The sequence below is a fragment of the Pristiophorus japonicus genome, chromosome 19, assembly GCF_044704955.1.
Source record: "Pristiophorus japonicus isolate sPriJap1 chromosome 19, sPriJap1.hap1, whole genome shotgun sequence".
NCBI classification, from domain to species: Eukaryota; Metazoa; Chordata; class Chondrichthyes; family Pristiophoridae; genus Pristiophorus; species Pristiophorus japonicus.
This window is the reverse complement of record NC_091995.1, coordinates 60,775,353-60,794,910: the sequence shown is the minus strand read 5'-3', so window position 1 is coordinate 60,794,910 and position 19,558 is coordinate 60,775,353. Positions and strand designations below refer to the sequence as shown.

The window sequence follows — 19,558 nt, the reverse complement described above, 5'->3', positions numbered from 1 at the left end:
ATAATTGCCCTCCTGAAGCAGGGGAAGAATGCCTGTGAAACCTCCAGCTACCGCCTGATCGCCTTACTATGTACTTGTTATAAAGTGCTGGAGAGGCTACTACTCCAGAGACTAGTCCCCATCATCGAGCGAACTATTCCTGAGGAGCAAGTGGGCTTCCGGAGTGGCCGTATCTGCTGCGACCAAGTGGTAGCTTTAGTAACGCACATCGAAGCAAGCTTCCAGCAAAAGCTCAAGACTGCCACAGCACTCGTGGACCTGTCAGCAGCGTATGACACAGTAGGGAAGCATGGACTGCTTTTCAAGCTCTGCATCATTTTACCCTGCGCAACAACGATCCATCTCCTCACTCCATGCTTAGCAACCGACGCTCCCATGTGTACTCTGGCACCCAGAAGAGATGGAGGACATTGGACAATGGGCTCCCACAGAGTTCTAGAAACATAGAAACATAGAAAATAGGTGCAGGAGCAGGCCATTCAGCCCTTCTAGCCTGCACCGCCATTCAATGAGTTCATGACTGAACATGATACTTCAGTACCCACTTCCTGCTTTCTCGCCATACCCCTTAATCCCCCGAGTCGTAAGGACTTCATCTAACTCCGTTTTGAATATATTTAGTGAATTGGCCTCAACTACTTTCGGTGGTAGAGAATTCCACAGGTTCACCACTCTCTGGGTGAAGAAGTTTCTCCTCATCTCGGTCCTAAATGGCTTACCCCTTATCCTTAGACTGTGGCCCCTGGTTCTGGACTTCCCCAACATTGGGAACATTCTTCCTGCATCTAACCTGTCTAACCCCGTCAGAATTTTAAACGTTTCTATGAGGTCCCCTCTCACTCTTCTGAACTCCAGTGAATACAAGCCCAGTTGATCCAGTCTTTCTTGATAGCTCAGTCCCACCATCCCGGGAATCAGTCTGGTGAATCTTCGCTGCACTCCCTCAATAGCAAGAATGTCCTTCCTCAAGTTAGGAGACCAAAACTGTACACAATACTCCAGGTGTGGCCTCACCAAGGCCCTGTACAACTGTAGCAACACCTCCCTGCCCCTGTACTCAAATCCCCTCGCTATGAAGGCCAACATGCCATTTGCTTTCTTAACCGCCTGCCGAACCTGCATGCCAACCTTCAATGACTGATGTACCATGACACCCAGGTCTCATTGCACCTTCCCTTTTCCTAATCTGTCACTATTCAGATAATAGTCTGTCTCTCTGTTTTTACCACTAAAGTGGATAACCTCACATTTATCTACATTATACTTCATCTGCCATTCATTTGCCCACTCACCTAACCTATCCAGGTCACTCTGCAGCCTCATAGCATCCTCCTCGCAGCTCACACTGCCACCCAACTTAGCGTCATCCGCAAATTTGGAGATACTACATTTAATCCCCTCGTCTAAATCATTCATGTACAATGTAAACAGCTGGGGCCCCAGCACAGAACCTTGCGGTACCCCACTAGTCACTGCCTGCCGTTCTGTCCTGGCACCCATGTTATTGAACGTTTACACAAATGATCTGCCCGAAACAAAGTCCTGCAAATTCATATACGCTGATGACATTGCCTTGGCCATGCAAAACACAAATCTGTCCATCATCGAATGGACCCTGAGCAGTGATTTACAGAGGATTGAGACCTACCTCCATTGATGGTGACTCTGGCCAAACCCTGCAAAAGTCTGTCACCTCGACATTCCACAACACACATCAAGCAAACCAGGCTTTGAAAGGCTCCATTGGCAACACAGAGGTAAACCATGCCAAAAAACCCTCCTATTTAGGAGTCACGCTTGATCGCACCCTGTCACATAGACAACATCTCCAGAACCTTGGGAAGTAACGAAAGAGTAGGGTCAACCTGATCCAGAAACTCGCCGGATCCACATGGGGAGCAGATGTTCAAACACTCCGTACATCAGCACTACACTAGCAAAGACACGCCGATCTAGGCTGACTTGACGAACCTTCCACCAACCCGTCTCAAATTTACAAGGCCATTTTGGACCGTCACCGAAGCCCTTCAGCGATCTCCCCTCAGCCTTGATGACCGATGGCGAAATGCTTGGAAGAATTGCGACATATGGAATGGATTCCTTATCGAAGATCCCAGAGTACAACCTGAAGGATCAAACCTTCCTCGCAAATATTGGGCAACCGTCAACCGTCTCAGACGCTGCTACCTTCTCCATAGGTGGAAGATTAAAGCATCACTATATATCACACACACAGCCCGTACACAGACATATATCACACACACACAGCCCGTACACAGATATATATCACACATACACAGCCCGTACACAGACATATATCACACACAGCCCATACACAGACATATATCACACACAGCCCATACACAGACATATATCACACACAGCCCGTACACAGACATATATCAGACAGCCCGGACACAGAAATATATCACACACACAGCCCATACTCAGACATATATCACACACACAGCCCATACACAGACATATGTCACACACAGCCCATACACAGACATATATCACACACAGCCCATACACAGACATATATCACACACACAGCCCATACACAGACATATATCACACACAGCCCGTACACAGACATATATCAGACAGCCCGGACACAGAAATATATCACACACACAGCCCATACTCAGACATATATCACACACACAGCCCATACACAGACATATGTCACACACAGCCCATACACAGACATATATCACACACAGCGCATACACAGACATATATCACACACACAGCCCGGACACAGACATATCACACACAGCCCATACACAGACATATATCACACACAGCGCATACACAGACATATATCACACACACAGCCCGGACACAGACATATATCACACACAGCCCATACACAGACATATATCACACACAGCCCATACACAGACATATATCACACACAGCCCATACACAGACACAGCCCGCTCCTGAGGCCAGTTTACATGACGTCACACAGGCTGCGTTGCCAGGTTACCGACGTCACGCAGCTCGCGTTGCTAGGTGACGGACGTCACAGGCACTGAGGCCTTTGGAACGCACGCGGATTTAAATCAGGAACCACGTGACTAGGAGTAGCACCGCCTCCGACTGTGAGAGTGGGCGTGGTGCTTCTGGAGCTGTGCCGGCCGCGATTGGTCGCGCGAGCTGTCAATCATCTGATTTGACCCAATAGCAGCGACGGATCACATCGACTCCCTGAGCGTGACCTGCGCATGTCGACGGTTGGTGAAGGAAAAACAAAATTGCGGAAAGTGATCGGCGGCAGAGGTTAGTGTCCCGGGGGAAGAGGGAGCCGGGGCTGAGGTTAGTGTCCCGGGGGAAGAGGGAGCCGGGGCTGAGGTTAGTGTCCCGGGGGGGAGAGGGAGCCGGGGCTGAGGTTAGTGTCCCAGGGGAAGAGGGAGCCGGGGCTGAGGTTAGTGTCCCAGGGGGAGAGGGAGCCGGGGGCTGAGGTTAGTGTCCCGGGGGGAGAGGGAGAGGGAGCCGGGGCTGAGGTTAGTGTCCCAGGGGGGAGAGGGAGCCGGGGGCTGAGGTTAGTGTCCCGGGGGGGAGAGGGAGCCGGGGCTGAGGTTAGTGTCCCGGGGGAAGAGGGAGCCGGGGGCTGAGGTTAGTGTCCCGGCGGGGAGAGGGAGCCGGGGGCTGAGGTTAGTGTCCCGGGGGGGAGAGGGAGAGGGAGCCGGGGCTGAGGTTAGTGTCCCAGGGGGGAGAGGGAGCCGGGGGCTGAGGTTAGTGTCCCGGCGGGGAGAGGGAGCCGGGGCTGAGGTGTTTATATTACACAAGACCCTTTCTTTGTTTATATTACATTAGACCCTGTCTCTGTTTATATTACACCAGATCCGACTGTTTATATTACACGACTAGACCCTGTCTCTGTTTATATTGCACTGTTTCTGTTTATATAGCACTAGACCCTGTTTCTGTTTATATAACACTAGACCCTGTCCCTGTTTATATAGCACCAGACCCTGTCTCTGGTTATATTACACTGGACCCTGTCCCTGTTTATGTTGCGCTACATCCTGACTATGTTTATGTTACACTAGACCCTATCTTTATTTATATCACACTGGAACCTGTCCCTGTTTATATTACACTGGACCGTGTCTCTCTTTATATTACATGACACCCTCTCTCTCTTTATATTACACTGGACCCTGGCCCTGTTTATATTACACTGGACCTTGTCTCTGTTTATACTACACTGGACTCTGTCTCTGTTTATATGACACTAGATCCTGGCTCTGTTTATATAACACTGTACCCTGCCCCTGTTTTATATAACACTGGACCCTGTCTCTGTTTGTACTACACTGGGCCCTGTCCCTGTCTATATTGCACTAGGTTCTGTCTCTGTTAATCTTACACTAGGCCCTGTCCCTGTTTATATTACACTGGACCCTGTCTCTGTTTATATTACACTGGACCCTCGACCTGTTTATATTGAACCAGACCCTGCCTCTGGTTATATAACACCGAGCCCTGTCTCTGTTTATATTACACTGGACCCTGTCCCTGTTTATATTACACTAGACCCTGGCTCTGTTTTTTTACACTAGACCCTGGCTCTGTTTATATTACAGTGGACCCTGACCCTGTCCCTGTTTATATTACACTGGACCCTGTCTCTGTTTATATTGCACTGGACCCTCGATCTGTTTATATTGAACCAGACCCTGTCCCTGGTTATATAACACCGAGCCCTGTCTCTGTTTATATTACACTAGACCCTGTCTCTGTTTATCTTGCACTAGAACCTGTCTCTGTTTATCTTACACTAGACCCTGTCTCTGTTTATCTTACACTAGACCCTGTCTCTGTTTATCTTACACTAGACCATGTCTCTGTTTATATTACACTAGACCCTGTCTCTGTTTATATTACACTGGACCCTGTCTCTGTTTATCTTGCACTAGTCCCTGTCTCTGTTTATATACACTAGACCCTGTCTCTATTTATCTTACACTAGACCCTGTCCCAGTTTTATATTACACTCGCCCTGTCCCTGTTTATGTAGCGCTCGATCCCGTCTCTGTTTATATTACACTAGACACCGTCTCTGTTTATATTACACTAGATCCTGTCCCTGTTTATAGTACATTGGACCCTGTCCCTTTTAATATTACTCTAGTCTCTGATAATATTACACTAGACTCTGTCTTTGTTTATGAAGCACTAGACACTGTCCCTCTTTACATTTCACTGGACACTGGCCTTGTTACTATTGCACTGGACCCTGTCTCTGTTTATATTACACTAGACCCTGTCTCTGTTTATATTACATCGAATCTGCCTCTTTGTATTACACTAGAACTGGTCTCTGTTTATATTATATGAGTCCCTGTCTCTGTTTATCTTACACTGGACCCTGTCTCTGTTTATCTTACACTGGACCCTGTCTCTGTTTATATTACACTGGGCCCTGTCCTTGTTTATATTACACGAGACGCTGGCTCTGTTTTTTTACACTCGACCCTGTCCCTGTTTTATATTACATTAGACCCTGTCTCTGTTTATATAGCACTGGACCCTGCCTCTGTTCAATAGCACTGGACCCTGTCTCTGTTTATATAGCACTCGACCCTGTCTCTGTTTATATAGCACTCGACCCTGTCTCTGTTTATATAGCACTGGACCGTGGCTCTGTTAATATTACACTAGACCCAGTCTCTGTTTATATAGCACTAAACCTTGTCTCTGTTTATATTAAATTAGACCCTGTCTCTGTTTATATAGCACTAGATACTGTCTCTGTTTATATAGCACTAGACCCTTTCTCTGTTTATATTACACTAGACCCTGGCTCTGTTTATATTTCACTGGACCCTGTCCCTGTTTATATAACACTAGACCCTGTCCCTGTTTATATAACACTAGACCCTGTCCCTGTTTATATTACACTGGAACCTGTCCCTGTTTTATTACACTGGAACCTGTTCCTGTTTTATTACACTCGACCCTGTCTCTGTTTATATTGTACTGGACCCTGGCTCTGTTTATATTACACTGGACAATGTCTCTGTTTATATAGCACTAAACCTTGTCTCTGTTTATATAGCACTAAACCTTGTCTCTGTTTATATAGCACTAAACCTTGTCTCTGTTTATATTAAACTAGACCCTGTCTCTGTTTTTAATACACTCGACCCTGTCCCTGTTTATATAGCACTCGACGCTGTGTCTGTTTATATAGCACTGGACCCTGGCTCTATTTATATTACATTGGACCCTGTCCCTGTTTATATTACACCTGACCCTGTCCCTGGTTATATAACACTGGACCCTGTCTCTGTTTGTTTATATTACACTGGACCCTGTCTCTGTTTATATTACACTAGACCCTGGCCCTGTTTGATATTACATGAGACCCTGTCTCTGTTTATCTTGCACTAGACCCTGTCTCTGTTTATATTACACTAGACCCTGCCTCTGTTTATATTACACTAGACCCTATCTCTGTTTATCTTACACTAGACCCTGTCTCTGTTTATCTTGCACTAGACCCTGTCCCTGTTTATATTACACTAGACCCTTTCCCTGTTTATATTGCACTAGACCCTGTCTCTGTTTATATTACACTGGACCCTGTCCCTGTTTATATTACACTAGACCCTGTCCCTGTTTATATTGCACTAGACCCTGTCTCTGTTTATATTGCACTAGACCCTGTCCCTGTTTATATTACACTAGACCCTGTCCCTGTTTATATTACACCAGACCCTGTCTCTGTTTAAATTACACTAGACACTGTCTCTGTTTATAGTGACCTGTCTCTGTTTATATTACACTAGACCCTGTCTCAGTTTATATCGCACTGGACCCTGTCTCAGTTTATATCGCACTGGACCCTGTCTCTGTTTATGTAGCACTGGATCCTGTCTCTGTTTATATAGCACTGGACCCAGTCTCTTTATATTACACTAGACACTGTCTCTCTTTATAGTACACTGGACCCTGTCTCTGTTCCTATTGCACCAGATCCTGTTTCTGTTCATATTATGCTGGACCCTGTCGCTCTTTATATTACACTAGACCCTGCCTCTGTTTACATAGCTGTCGACCCACCTCTGTTTAGATTGCACTGGACCCTGTCCCTGTTTATATTACGCTAGAGCCTGACTCTCTTTTTTTATATTACACTAGACCCTGTCTCTGTTTATAGTACATTAGACACTCTCTGTTTATAGTACACTAGACTCTGTCTCTGTTTACATTACACTGGACCCTGTCTCTGTTCCTATTGAACCAGATCCTGTTTCTGTTAATATTATGCTGGACCCTGTCTCTCTTTATATTTACATAGACCCTGCCTCTGTTTACATAGCTGTCGACCCTGTCCCTGTTTATATTACACTAGACCCTGTCCCTATTTATATTACACTAGACCTTGTCCCTGCTTATATTACACTAGACCCTGTTCCTTTTAATATTACTCTAGTCTCTGATAATATTGCACTAGACCCTGTCTCTGTTTATGAAGCACTAGACACTGTCCCTCTTTACTTTTCACTGGACCCTGGCCTTGTTACTATTACACTGGACCCTGTCCCTGTTTACACTACACGAGCTCCTGCCTCAGTTTATATTTCACTAGAGCCTGACTCTCTTTATATTACACTAGACCCTGTCTCTGTGTATAGTACATAGAATCTGCCTCTTTGAATTACACTAGAACTGGTCTCTGTTTATATTACATGAGTCCCTGTCCCTTTTTATATTACACAACTTCTTGTCTTTGTTTATATTTCACTAGAGCCTGATTCTCTTTATATTACACTCGACCCTGTCTCTGTTTATATTACACTAGACCCTGTTCCTGTATATATAGCACTGGACCGTGGCTCTGTTTATATTACACTGGACAGTGGCACTGTTTATATTACACTGGACAGTTGCTCTGTTTATATTACACTGGACAACGTCTCTGTTTAATTACACTAGACCCTGTCTCTGCTTATAATACACTAGGCTCTGTCCCTGTTTATATAGCACTAGACACTGTCTCTGTTTATATAGCACTAGACTCTCTCCCTGTTTATATTACACTAGACCCTGTCCCTGTTTATATTACACTAGACCCTTTCCCTGTTTATATTACACTGGACCCTGTCTCTGTTCCTATTGCACCAGATCCTGCCCTGTCTCTCTTTATATTACACTAGACCCTGCCTCTGTTTACATAGCTGTCGACCCTGTCTCTGTTTAGTTTGCACTGGACCCTGTCCCTGTTTATATTACACTCGACCCTGTCTCTGTTTATATTGCACTAGATCCTGTATCTGTTTATATTACATTCGCCCTTTCCCTGTTTATATAGCACTAGATGCTGTCTATGTTTATATTACACTAGACCGTGACTCTATTTATATTACACTGGACCTTGTTTCTCTTTTATATTACGCTCGATCCTGTCCCTGTTTATATTAGACTAGACCCTGTCTCTGTTTATATAGCGCGAGACCCTGTCCGTATTTATATTAAACTGGACCCTGTCCCTGTTTATATTACATTTGACCCTGTTGCTGTTTATATTACACTGGACCTTGTCCCTGTTTATATTACATTAGACCCTATCTCTGTTGGTTGTGCACTCGGCCCTGTCTCTGTTTATGAAGCACTAGACAGTGTCCCTCGTTGCATTTCACTGGACCCTGACCTTGTTACTATTACGCTGGACCCTGTCTGTTTATATTACACAAGACCCTGTCCCTATTTATATTACACTAGACCCTGTCTCTGTTTATATTGCACTAGACCCTGTCCCTGTTTATATTACACCAGACCCTGTCTCTGTTTAAATTACACTTGACCCTGTCTCTGTTTATATTGCACCAGACCCTGTCTCTGTTTATATTACACTGGACCCTGTCTCTGTTTATATTACACTGGACCCTGTCTGTTTATATTACACTGGACCCTATCTCTGTTTATATTACACTAGACCCTGTCATATGTTTATATTACACTAGACTCTGTCTCTGTTTATATTACACTTGACCCTATCTCTTTTTTTATTACATTTGATCCTGTTTCTGTTCATATTACACTGGACCCTGTCCCTGTTTATATTACACTGGACACTGTCTCTGTTTATTTTACACTGGATCCTGCCTCTTTATATTACACTCGACCCTGTCTCTCTCTCTCTCTATATTACACTCGACCTGTACCTGTTTAAATAGCACTAGATGCTGTCTTTGTTTATATTACTCTGGACTCTGTCCCTGTTTATATTACACTGGACTCTGCCTCTGTTTATATTGTACCAGACCCTATCTCTGTTTATATTACGCTGGACCTATCTCTGTTTATATTACTCTGCACCCTGTCTCTGTTTATATTATGCAGGACTGTTAGATCTCTTAATTTTCATTGAGATTTGAAATCCGGTGGTAGGTTAAAGTAACTTTATTTCAGCAGCAGCAGCTTCTTGGCAGAGTTCCAGTTCTTTGTTACACTGGAGCACATGTCTAAAATGGCTGAATTTATACAAGATCAGCTTACAACAATAAACTCGTCCCCTTTGATACTGTTGGCTCAATTGACTCAATAGTATGAGTTGTTGACTCAATAGTATGAGTTGTTGACTCAATAGTATGAGTTGTTAACCCATGGTTGGCTCTCAGCCCAAAGTCCTGAGATGTAAAGTGTGATTGATGGCTTAATGCATCGTGCCATTTCACACGTACGCAATCTAACTGCTGTCCGGTTACACCACCTTAAGCATTTTGGACAGTTCTGGCTTTAGACCTTCCACAAAAGTTGCTTTCAGGGGTCCAAACACTTATTCATCCATTTCCTCATCCGTATGATTCATACCCGAATGTTCTAGCCACATGCATCTCAACAGCTCGTCAAACTCCAGGAGGCTCTGTTCCTTTTTGTTGGCATGCTGCAATTTTTCCCCAGTCTGTCTTTGGCTGCAAACCTTCAGTCCAGCAATGTTTAATCGCATCCCACCCTGCATTTAATTCTTTCTCGTCCTGCCCCAAAGCTTCTTCTACCTTGTCGTGCAATTTTCTTCCTTGTGTTTCTGGCACCATTATGGTCAAAATTTGCACTCCGTTCTAGGGATGAAGTTGATAAATATTTCTTAGGCGGTCCAATTGTTCCCACGTTTTCACTCCCACTTTCTTTGGATTGGGCATCTCCTTGGACCATTTATCAATTTTCTCTGGGTCTGCCGGATCATGAACTAAGTATTCTGCATACCCCCTTTTCTTCGTTCTTTTGTTTCCGTCCTCAGCCGCAGTCTCTTCTGATTTGACTACAACTCGTTTTTTTTTTAAACGGGGCAAAATGCAGCCCTAATTTTTCATCCTCTGACCTTGTATCATCGGAGGACTCAGAATCTGTATCTATTCCTTGGTCGTGTCTTCGGCTTTGCGCTTTTAATTTATCCAAACATGGGTACCCTGGGAATTGACCGATACATTTTCCTTCTCCTATTACTGTCTCTTGACCTAATGATTTTTTCCATTCTTTAATTTCACCTTTAAGATCTTTAACTTCCGCTTCCAACTCTTCAAGTTCAAGTTTTTTCTGTCTTAGTTGTTCACAAACGTCTTGCAATTGGTCCTTTTTACTGGTCAGGTCCCTATCATGTCGGGACTGCGTCATGATTTCATTCCGCTGTTTGATCTGTCACATAAGGCTAGGGACCATCTGGTTTGTTCTTTATTTTTCATACGGGTCATTTTTTCCCCAGACCCTTTTGATCTCGTCCAAGGACCATTGTCCTTTGGAGGTACCGTACTTTTGTGCAATCTTTATACAGGTTTTAGATAAATCGAATTGTTGCTCTATGTATTCTTTCAACTGTTAGAGGATTTTGTCTATTGAAACCTCAGGTGGTGCCCGCCTTTAACAGTTGTACGCAATTCTTTGCCGTTATCTTCTGCTGCCATAGTACTGATTTCTTTACTGGGGTCTCGAGTCGTAGGCTTTCCAGCCGGGTCAGTAGGTCGGTAATTAATTAACTAACACACCGCCGAAGTTAGACATCTATATGGGACCTCGAGCAGACTACCAACCGGACGGTTCGCAAACCGGAGGCTTTCAGAATCGCGCAGAGGGTGGGGTGAATTTAGACAATTGACTGAGGACATTAATAAAGAAGAGTCCTTACCTCAGTATACCGATGTAGGTCCGAATTTCCAAAATTCACTTTCTTCCCTCAGTGATCCTGTTCGTGACGCCAAAAATTGTTAGATCTCTTAATTTTCAATGAGATTTGAAATCCGGTAGTAGATTAAAGTAACTTTATTTCAGCAGCAGCAGCTTCTTGGCAGATTTCCAGTTCTATGTTATACTGGAGCACATGTCTAAAATGGCTGAATTTATACCGGATCAGCATACAACAATCAACTCTCCCCCTTTGACACTGTTGGCTCAATTGACTCAACAGGATGAGTTGTTAACTCATGGTTGGTTCTCAGCCCAAAGTCCTGAGATGTAAAGTGTGATTGATGGCTTAATGCATCATGCCATTTCACATGTACGCAATCTAACTGCTGTCTGTGTTTTCTCCCAACTTTGCAGCTTGCTTGTATTCTCTATCACACGAAACTGGAGCTGAGCCCATGACCAGATCAGCCATAATCTTATTGAATGGGAGAGCAGGCCCGAGGCCTCAAATGGCCTACTCCTTCTATTTCTTATGTACTTCTGTTAACTGAACCCAGCCAGAGTCAGCACCTTCCGGGGGGGGAGAGGGAGGGGAACCAGTGAGTGTAGAACTGAATCCAGTCAGAGTTGGAGATGATAATTGGGAGCGGAGGACAAGCTGCCTTCAGACGTGCGATGTGTTTGAATTTCAGGACAGGGAGGGGGAAGAGTGTATGGGATGGGAATTTACAGCTTTGGAGGAACAAGAGAGGAAAGAATGTTCCACAGAATCTAGAATTGTCTTTTCTGAATTTCTGTCCTGTACTTGCAGTAATGATTTTTGTAAACTCCTTTTCCAGGGTATTCGAGGGGCAGGATTTGCAGACGGGGAACTCAAACTAAACATCATGTCGAGATCTGATGGAATCACTCAGTTCCTCAGGACCTGAATATAATCGGGCTTTGAATGTGGAAGGAGAAATGTTTGTCTGTTCTGTCTGCTGGAATTGATTTCAAACATCAGTGTGACTGGAAAAGCACCGAGACACACACACCCGAGTGAGAGTGTTCCAGTGCACTGACTGTGGAAAGAGCTTTAACCAGTTACACAGCCGACAAAACATCACACCGTTCATAGTGGGGAGAAATCGTACACTTGTTCTGTGTGTAGACCAGGCTTTAACTGATCGTCCAACCTGGAGAGACACAAGGACACCCGCACCACGGAGAAACCGTGCAAATGTGGAGACTGTGATAAGGGATTCAATTACCCATCTGAGCTGGAAGTTCATCGACACAGTCATACTGGGGAGAAGCCGTTCACTTGCTCTGAGTGTGGTAAGGGATTCACTGCCTCATCCTACCTGCTGAGACACTGGGGAGAGGCCGTTCACCTGCTCAGAGTGTGGGAAGGGATTCACTCAGTCAAATCACCTTCTAACTCACCAGCGAGTTCACACTGGGGAGAGGCCGTTCACTTGCTCTGAGTGTGGGAAGGGATTCACTGTATCATCCTACCTGCTGACACACCAGTGAGTTCACACTGGAGAGACGCCGTTCACCTGTTGATTTCTGGATTCTTTTACCTCAATCTGGTTCAGCAAAATTACTGAAACGAATACTGTTTGTGCTTTAAACAAAGCAAGCTTTTATTTAAAAGCAAATCCCGATCGGGGACCTTATCAGACAGAAGGAATGCAACTCTGATAGAACGCACCCACTTCCTACGGACAAAGTGACATTACATTGTAAAGGGATGACGGTTATACATTTTCGGCAAAAGATAACAAGATAGGGCTAGAGTGACATCCTAGTCCAGCCTATCCCTTTTGATCCCTCTTTCCCTTTGTCCACTCATAAGCCGACCTAAGTATGGTCTGATTTTAAACAAAGACCTTCTGTTAATGTTTCAGGTTAATAACATGATTTAATAAGACCTTGAGGGTTTTCTGCAAGCTGTGGGTTTTGTTTCAATATGTGTTAGTGTTGTAACATTTCTCAGTCTCGAGTCTGAGATGTCATGGCTATTCCTCCATGAATTCTTTGTTAGCTTATTCTGTCCCTATACAATTCCCACGTTCTCAACTTCAATGTCTCGATACATTTTTAAACATTCACATTCCCCCCTTTTATCATTCCATGATAACCCTGGTGACTATTCCAGGAGTATCGCATTCAGCCATTCGCACTCTCTTTCCTGATCCATATTGTTGTTATTGTCGAGTAGTTCTTTACTTCGTTGGATCATAACTCGGGAGCCCTTGACCACAAGAGGGTTTGCTAACCTTGCCATCATTACTTTACAACAAAGGTTAAGGCAACCAACAATTAGATAGGATCTCCAAGATCCATCTGATAGCCAATCAAACCAGCTAGATCCTTCTGCTGGTGTGGATAACTTCTTCACCTCCCTTCTTATGTGATCAGCGAGTTTGGTTATGTTTTCTGAACTATCAGGAATGTAAGTGCAACATTCAGATCCTATCAGGGCACACGTTCCCCCTTTCTCAGCTAACAGGTAATTGAGGGCCATTCGGTTTTGTAATGCTACGGTCCTTATTGCTACCATTTCAGCTGTGATGCCCTCCAGAGCTTCAGCAGTATTGTTAGCTATCTGTTCCAACATCGTCTCTAGGTTCTGTACTTCGTCCATGAGACGTCTTATCCCGATTGGAAACATTAAGACCCCAAAGAACTTGTCGGTGGGGGTGATGGCTCGCTTGTATCGGCTGGAGGCATGTGCTTCCGTCAGGGTACGTACTTGCCGCACAAAGGCACCACATATCCCAGATAGCAGAACCCTGTCCATCGCCTAGGCAACCAAGGATTCGGATCGTGAGAGTGGATGGTGACTCGTGCACCTGTGGTGAGGTTGAGACTGTGTGGGCAATTGCTGTACCCTACGATATGTCCCTTGTTACTGGTGTTATTTCGGGTTAGACATATGTCCCCGGTTGGCCTCCCAATCCCTGAGGTATTGGTCAGGGCTATGAATGGGGGTTCCTTTTCACAGTTGTAGGTTGGTTGGTACCATCCCTGGAATGTCTGACTAATGGGTAGCACTCTCCCACTTGGTGACCTCCCCGTGGTCGTTTATGTAATGGTATGATACTCCTCCTGATCTGTGATCCCTCTTTTGACCCGCCTTTCCTCTCTCGTATTTGTATTGGCCCCCCCTCATCTCGTGATAGTTTGGCTCTGAATCCATCTGACAGTCTCAGTTAGGGTCAGTGGAACGGGGCGCAAAGGAATTCCCCCTTTGGAATGTATAGGGAATGTGAACACCCAGCATCTAGAAAAGTTCCCATTTTGCGCATAAACATAAGACATGTACAAAAAGGTGTTTACATGGAGCTCTCGTCTCTGTCTCCCCTCCCATGCGCCGAAACTGTCACATATCAACACTATTATACAGACTGTGGCATACAGACAGTTTCATCTTATGGCTCAGGATTCAGATAAATAGTCCAATTATTTTGCTGATTAAAAGAGTTTGGTTCTCCCGTCTCTCTTAGGTCACCGTCGATGTAGCTGGCTGTCTATCACTACGGGTAAAAGTTCAAACTGGTCCACGTACCAATTAGGATGCCAACGGCCTTGTTCAGCTATGGCGAAGAGGAAGTCTGGAACAGAAACCAAAATTAGAATAACCAGTAAAATAGGTTCGTTAGAGGGTGGTGAGCTTGCAGTGGTGCAGGTGAACCCAGGCACTTTTCCCCTCAACCTTGGCTGCAGTGGGGGTAGTGAGTAACACCTGAAAAGGCCCCTCCCCATTGTGGCTCTAATCCCTTCCGAATCCATACTTCCCTGGTGCCACGAGGGACAATTCGGGTAAAACTGGGAGGTCGAGGTGAGCATCTTGAACCTGGTTGTGAGCTAGTCGCAGATCCTGAGTCAGAGAAAGAACATAGGTGGTCATCAGTCGAGCTGAGATACCATATCTAGGAACAATTTCCCTCATTAACACCTTAACAACAGTTTGAGCCTTATTGTCCAGGGTAGGGTAGGCTTCAATCCATCTGCTAAACACATCTACTATTACTAACACATATTTGTAACACTGAACTTTTTGCAACTCAATGTAGTCCAACTGAAATGTCTCAAAGGGACCTTCGGGTAGGGGCGTTTTACCCCAATCACAGGGGACTCCTTCACTGGATTATGTTGCTGGCAAACCAGGCAACGACTACTGATGTTCTGGGCGAGCGCCTGGAGTCTAGGGTGCCACCAAGTAGCCAAAAGTGTATCACTCGTGGTTCTTGCTCCACAATGAATAGCAAAATGCATACAGTCAATAACCCATAGAGCCAACTCGTCAGACATGCAAGTCTGTTCCGCGAGAGTGGTCCAGAGTTTAGAAACATTGTCATAAGTACATGCATAATATTTCCACAACAGTTTATCTTTTTCAGGAGCGTCCTCCTGTGCTTTTCTAACATCTTGGATGGTTGGCATTGGTTTTTCCGAGGCTAACTTATCCTTCGCAGGATTTTTTAGTCTGTCTCATCATTTTGGGCACTACCATCTGTTGGTCACGAGAGGCCTGTTTAGCCTCTTTGTCAGCACAGTGGTTCCCTATATCAACCGGGGATTTTCCGGTGGTGTGGGCGGTATATTTAACAATGGCAATGTGCTTGGGGAGCATGAGGGCTTGCAACAAATCAGATACTAGTTGCTTATGGGATATCTCATTCCCCTGTGAGGTTAGGAATCCCCTATTTTTCCATAATTGTCCGAAATCATGGGCCACCCCAAAGGCATACCTAGAGTCGGTATAGATATTGACTTTGAGGTCTTTGGCCAAGATTCGGGTGAGGGCGAATAGTTCAGCTTGTTGGGCAGAATAGGCGGTTTCAAAAGCGGCAGATTCCAAGACCTGATTCTCCTGTTTTACTATGGCGTATCCTGAGATTCGTGTACCTTCTGGATTAATAGAAGAACTTCCATCAACATACATAATGCAGTCTGGATCTTCCATTGGTATATCAACTAAATCTTCCCTGACTGATGTGGCCTCTTGAATTAAAGATAAACAATCATGACTGGGTTCTTCCTCATCTTGGGGCAGCTCAGTAAGAAAACAGGCCGGATTAATTGCAATACAGTGCCTAAAGGTCAGCTTAGGATTGTTTAGTAAATAGATCTCATATCTGCTTTGCCTGGCCATGGTAAGGTGTTGAGTCTGCAGTTGGCCCACTTCTTAATGCAATTTCCCTATCTCTATCCCCATTCTAAGTTTGAAAGGTATTCACCAGATTGTCCTGGATCTCATTCAGACACTACCTGAGAACCAGCAAGTGGCTAAACTTTCCTCAGACTTTTGAAACCTGGGGAAACTGGAGCAGTATTGAAATCATACTCACTCCAGTGGCCACTTTCCCCTCGTCTCGTCCAAGGCTAGTCTGGCTCTTAATTCGCAAGTTTTCGGCAGTCGCCCATTGAGATCCCACTTCTGACACCAAATGTTGAGTTCTGAATTCTTTTACCTCAATCTGGTTCAGCAAAATTACTGAAACAAATACCGTTTGTGCTTTAAACAAAGCAAGCTTTTATTTAAAAAGCAAATCCCGATCGGGGACCTTATCAGACAGAAGGAATGCAACTCTGATAGAACGCACCCACTTCCTACGGACAAAGTGACGTTACATTGTAAAGGGACAACAGTTATACATTTTCGGCAAAAGATAACAAGATAGGGCTAGAGTGACATCCTAGTCCAGCCTTTCCCTTTGTCCACTCATAATCTGACCTAAGTATGGTCTGATTTTAAACAAAGACCTTCTGTTACTGTTTCAGGTTAATAACATGATTTAATAAGACCTTGAGGTTTTTCTGCAAGCTGTGGGTTTTGTTTCAATATGTGTTAGTGTTGTAACATTTCGCAGTCTCGAGTCTGAGATGTCATGGCTATTCCTCCATGAATTGTTTGTTAGCTTATACTGTCCCTATACAATTCCCATGTTCTCAACTTCAATGTCTCGATACATTTTTAAACATTCACACACCTGCTCCGAGTGTGGGAAGGAATTTGCTACCTCATCCCACCTTGTAACTCACCAGCGAGTTCACACTGGGGAGAGGCCATTCATCTGCTTCGACTGTGGGAAAGGATTCACTCAGTCATCCAACCTGCTGACACACCAGCGAGTTCACAAATGACTGCAGGGTTTGGATTCTGCTGTTGTCCCAGACTGAATCGTGTCCATTCTGACAGTTGGGCTTTCTTTCTGCTGATATAACTTGGCTGGAGTTTAATATTCTGGATATTTGACCAATTAATCATCGGGAAAATGGTCAGCTAAAAAATAACACTGATTGTGTTTGCATCTATAGTTCACCTTTTAAAAAAACATAAGAAATAGGAGCAGGAGTAGACCCTTGGCCACTCGAGCCTGCTCTGCCATTTAATAAGATCATGACTGATCTGATCTTGGGCACAGCTCCACTTCCCTGCCCACTCCCCATAACCCTTCACTCCATTATCATCCAAAAATCTATCTATCACCACCTTAAATCTATTCAATGACCCAGCCTCCACATCTATCTGGGGCAGAGAATTCCAAAGATTTCCGACCCTCAGATGAAATTTCTCCTCATTTCGGTTCTAAATCGAAGGTTCACGAGTTTTATTCTGGGGATAAGTGGATTGAGTTATGACGAAAGGCTAAGTAGATTGGGCCTCTACGCTTTGGAATTCAGAAGAATGAGAGGTGATCTTATCGAAATGTATACGATTATGAGGCCGCTTGACAAGGTGGATGCAGAGAGGATGTTTCCACTAATGGGGGAGTCTAGAACTAGAGGGCATGATCTTGGAATAAGGGGCCGCCCATTTAAAACAGAGATGAGGAGAAATTTCTTCTCTGAGGGTTGTAAATCTGTGGAATTCACTGCTTCAGAGAGCTGTGAAAGCTGGGACATTGAATAAATTTAAGACAGAAATAGACAGTTTCTTAAACGACAAAGGTTTATGGGGAGTGGGCAGGGAAGTGGAGCTGAGTCCAAGATCAGATCAGCCATGATCTTATTGAATGGCGGAGCAGGCTCGAGGAGCCGTTTGGCCTACTCCTGTTTCTAGTTCTTATGTTATGTAAATTGGCTACCCCTTATTCTTAAACTATGCCCCCGAGTTCTCGATTCCCCCACGAGTGGAAACATCCTCTCTGCATCTACCTTGTCGAGTCCCCTCAGTATCATATGTTTCAATAGTTCACCTCTCATTCTTCTAAATGAGTATAGGCCCAATCTGCTCAACCTAACCACATAAGTCAACCCCTTCATCTCAGGAATCAAACTAGTGAAGCTTCTCTGAACTGTCTCCAATGCTAGTATATCCCTCCTTGAATAAGGAGATCAAAACTGTATGCGGTACTCCTGGTGTGGTCACACCAATACCCTGTAGAGTTGCAGCAGGACTTCCCTGCTTTTATACTCCACCCCCCTTGCAATAAAGCCCAACATTTCTATTGGCTTTATAATTACTTGCTGAACCTGCATACTAACTTTTTGTGTTTCATCTCCAAGGACTCCCAGGTCCCTCTGTACTGCAGCATTTTGTAATACCTCTCCATTTAAATAATAAATTGTATTTATATTTTTTCTGCCAAGTGGATAACCTTACTGCACTCCCTGGGGAAGCTCAGGGTCAGACACTGAACATACTGCACCGCACAGGGACATCATACACTGCTCCCTCCCTGCGGCAGCTCGGGGTCATACACTGAACACACTGCACCCCACAGGGACATCATACACTACTCCCTCCCTGGGGCAGCTCAGGGTGAGACACTGAACATACTGCACCCCACAGGGACATCATACACTACTCCCTCCCTGGGGCAGCTCAGGGTCAGACACTGAACATACTGCACCCCACAGGGACACCACACACTACCCCCTCCCTGGGACAGCTCAGGGTCAGACACTGAACATACTTCACCCCACAGGGACATTACACACTTCTCCCCTCCCTGGGGCAGCCCAGGGTCAGAAACTGAACATACTGCACCCCACAGGGACCTCACACACAGCCCCCTCCCTGGGGCAGCTCAGGGTCAGACACTGAACATACTGCACACTATACAGGGATGCATGAACTGTCCTGTTTCTGGGGGAGTCACTGCTGCAAGGTCCGCAGACAGAAGGGGAACTTCTCCAAACCTTCTGGTCATGAATCTTGAGTCAGATTGATGACTAATTCCAACATTCTGCGCTGCAGGCTGAGAAGCCACAGAGACCATGTGGGACCTCGTGGATCGTGGAGAAGCCCCCCAGACCACAGAGCTTTGGCCCACAGACCTGGGACACTGGGTCTCCACATGGGGGGCGAGTGATCACTTTGCACCCCCAGACCCCCCCATGTTAGCTCCACTGTCACTATAAGCTGCAGGGAGTTTCATCTATCCACAGCAGCTCTCTGACCCTGAAGACACTGCAG

The 19,558-nt window shown here is 45.1% G+C and overlaps 1 protein-coding gene across 1 annotated transcript in view; it reads left to right on the top strand.

The window, feature by feature from the left end:
• The window catches only part of LOC139229901 (zinc finger protein 850-like), a 101,599-nt gene that overhangs the window by 17,755 nt on the left and 64,286 nt on the right, over positions 1-19,558 (top strand). Inside the window, exon 4 of the mRNA XM_070861539.1 lies at positions 12,507-12,653. Within this exon, the coding sequence (XP_070717640.1) occupies positions 12,507-12,653 (147 nt within the window). The remainder of the gene's footprint in view (positions 1-12,506; positions 12,654-19,558) is intronic.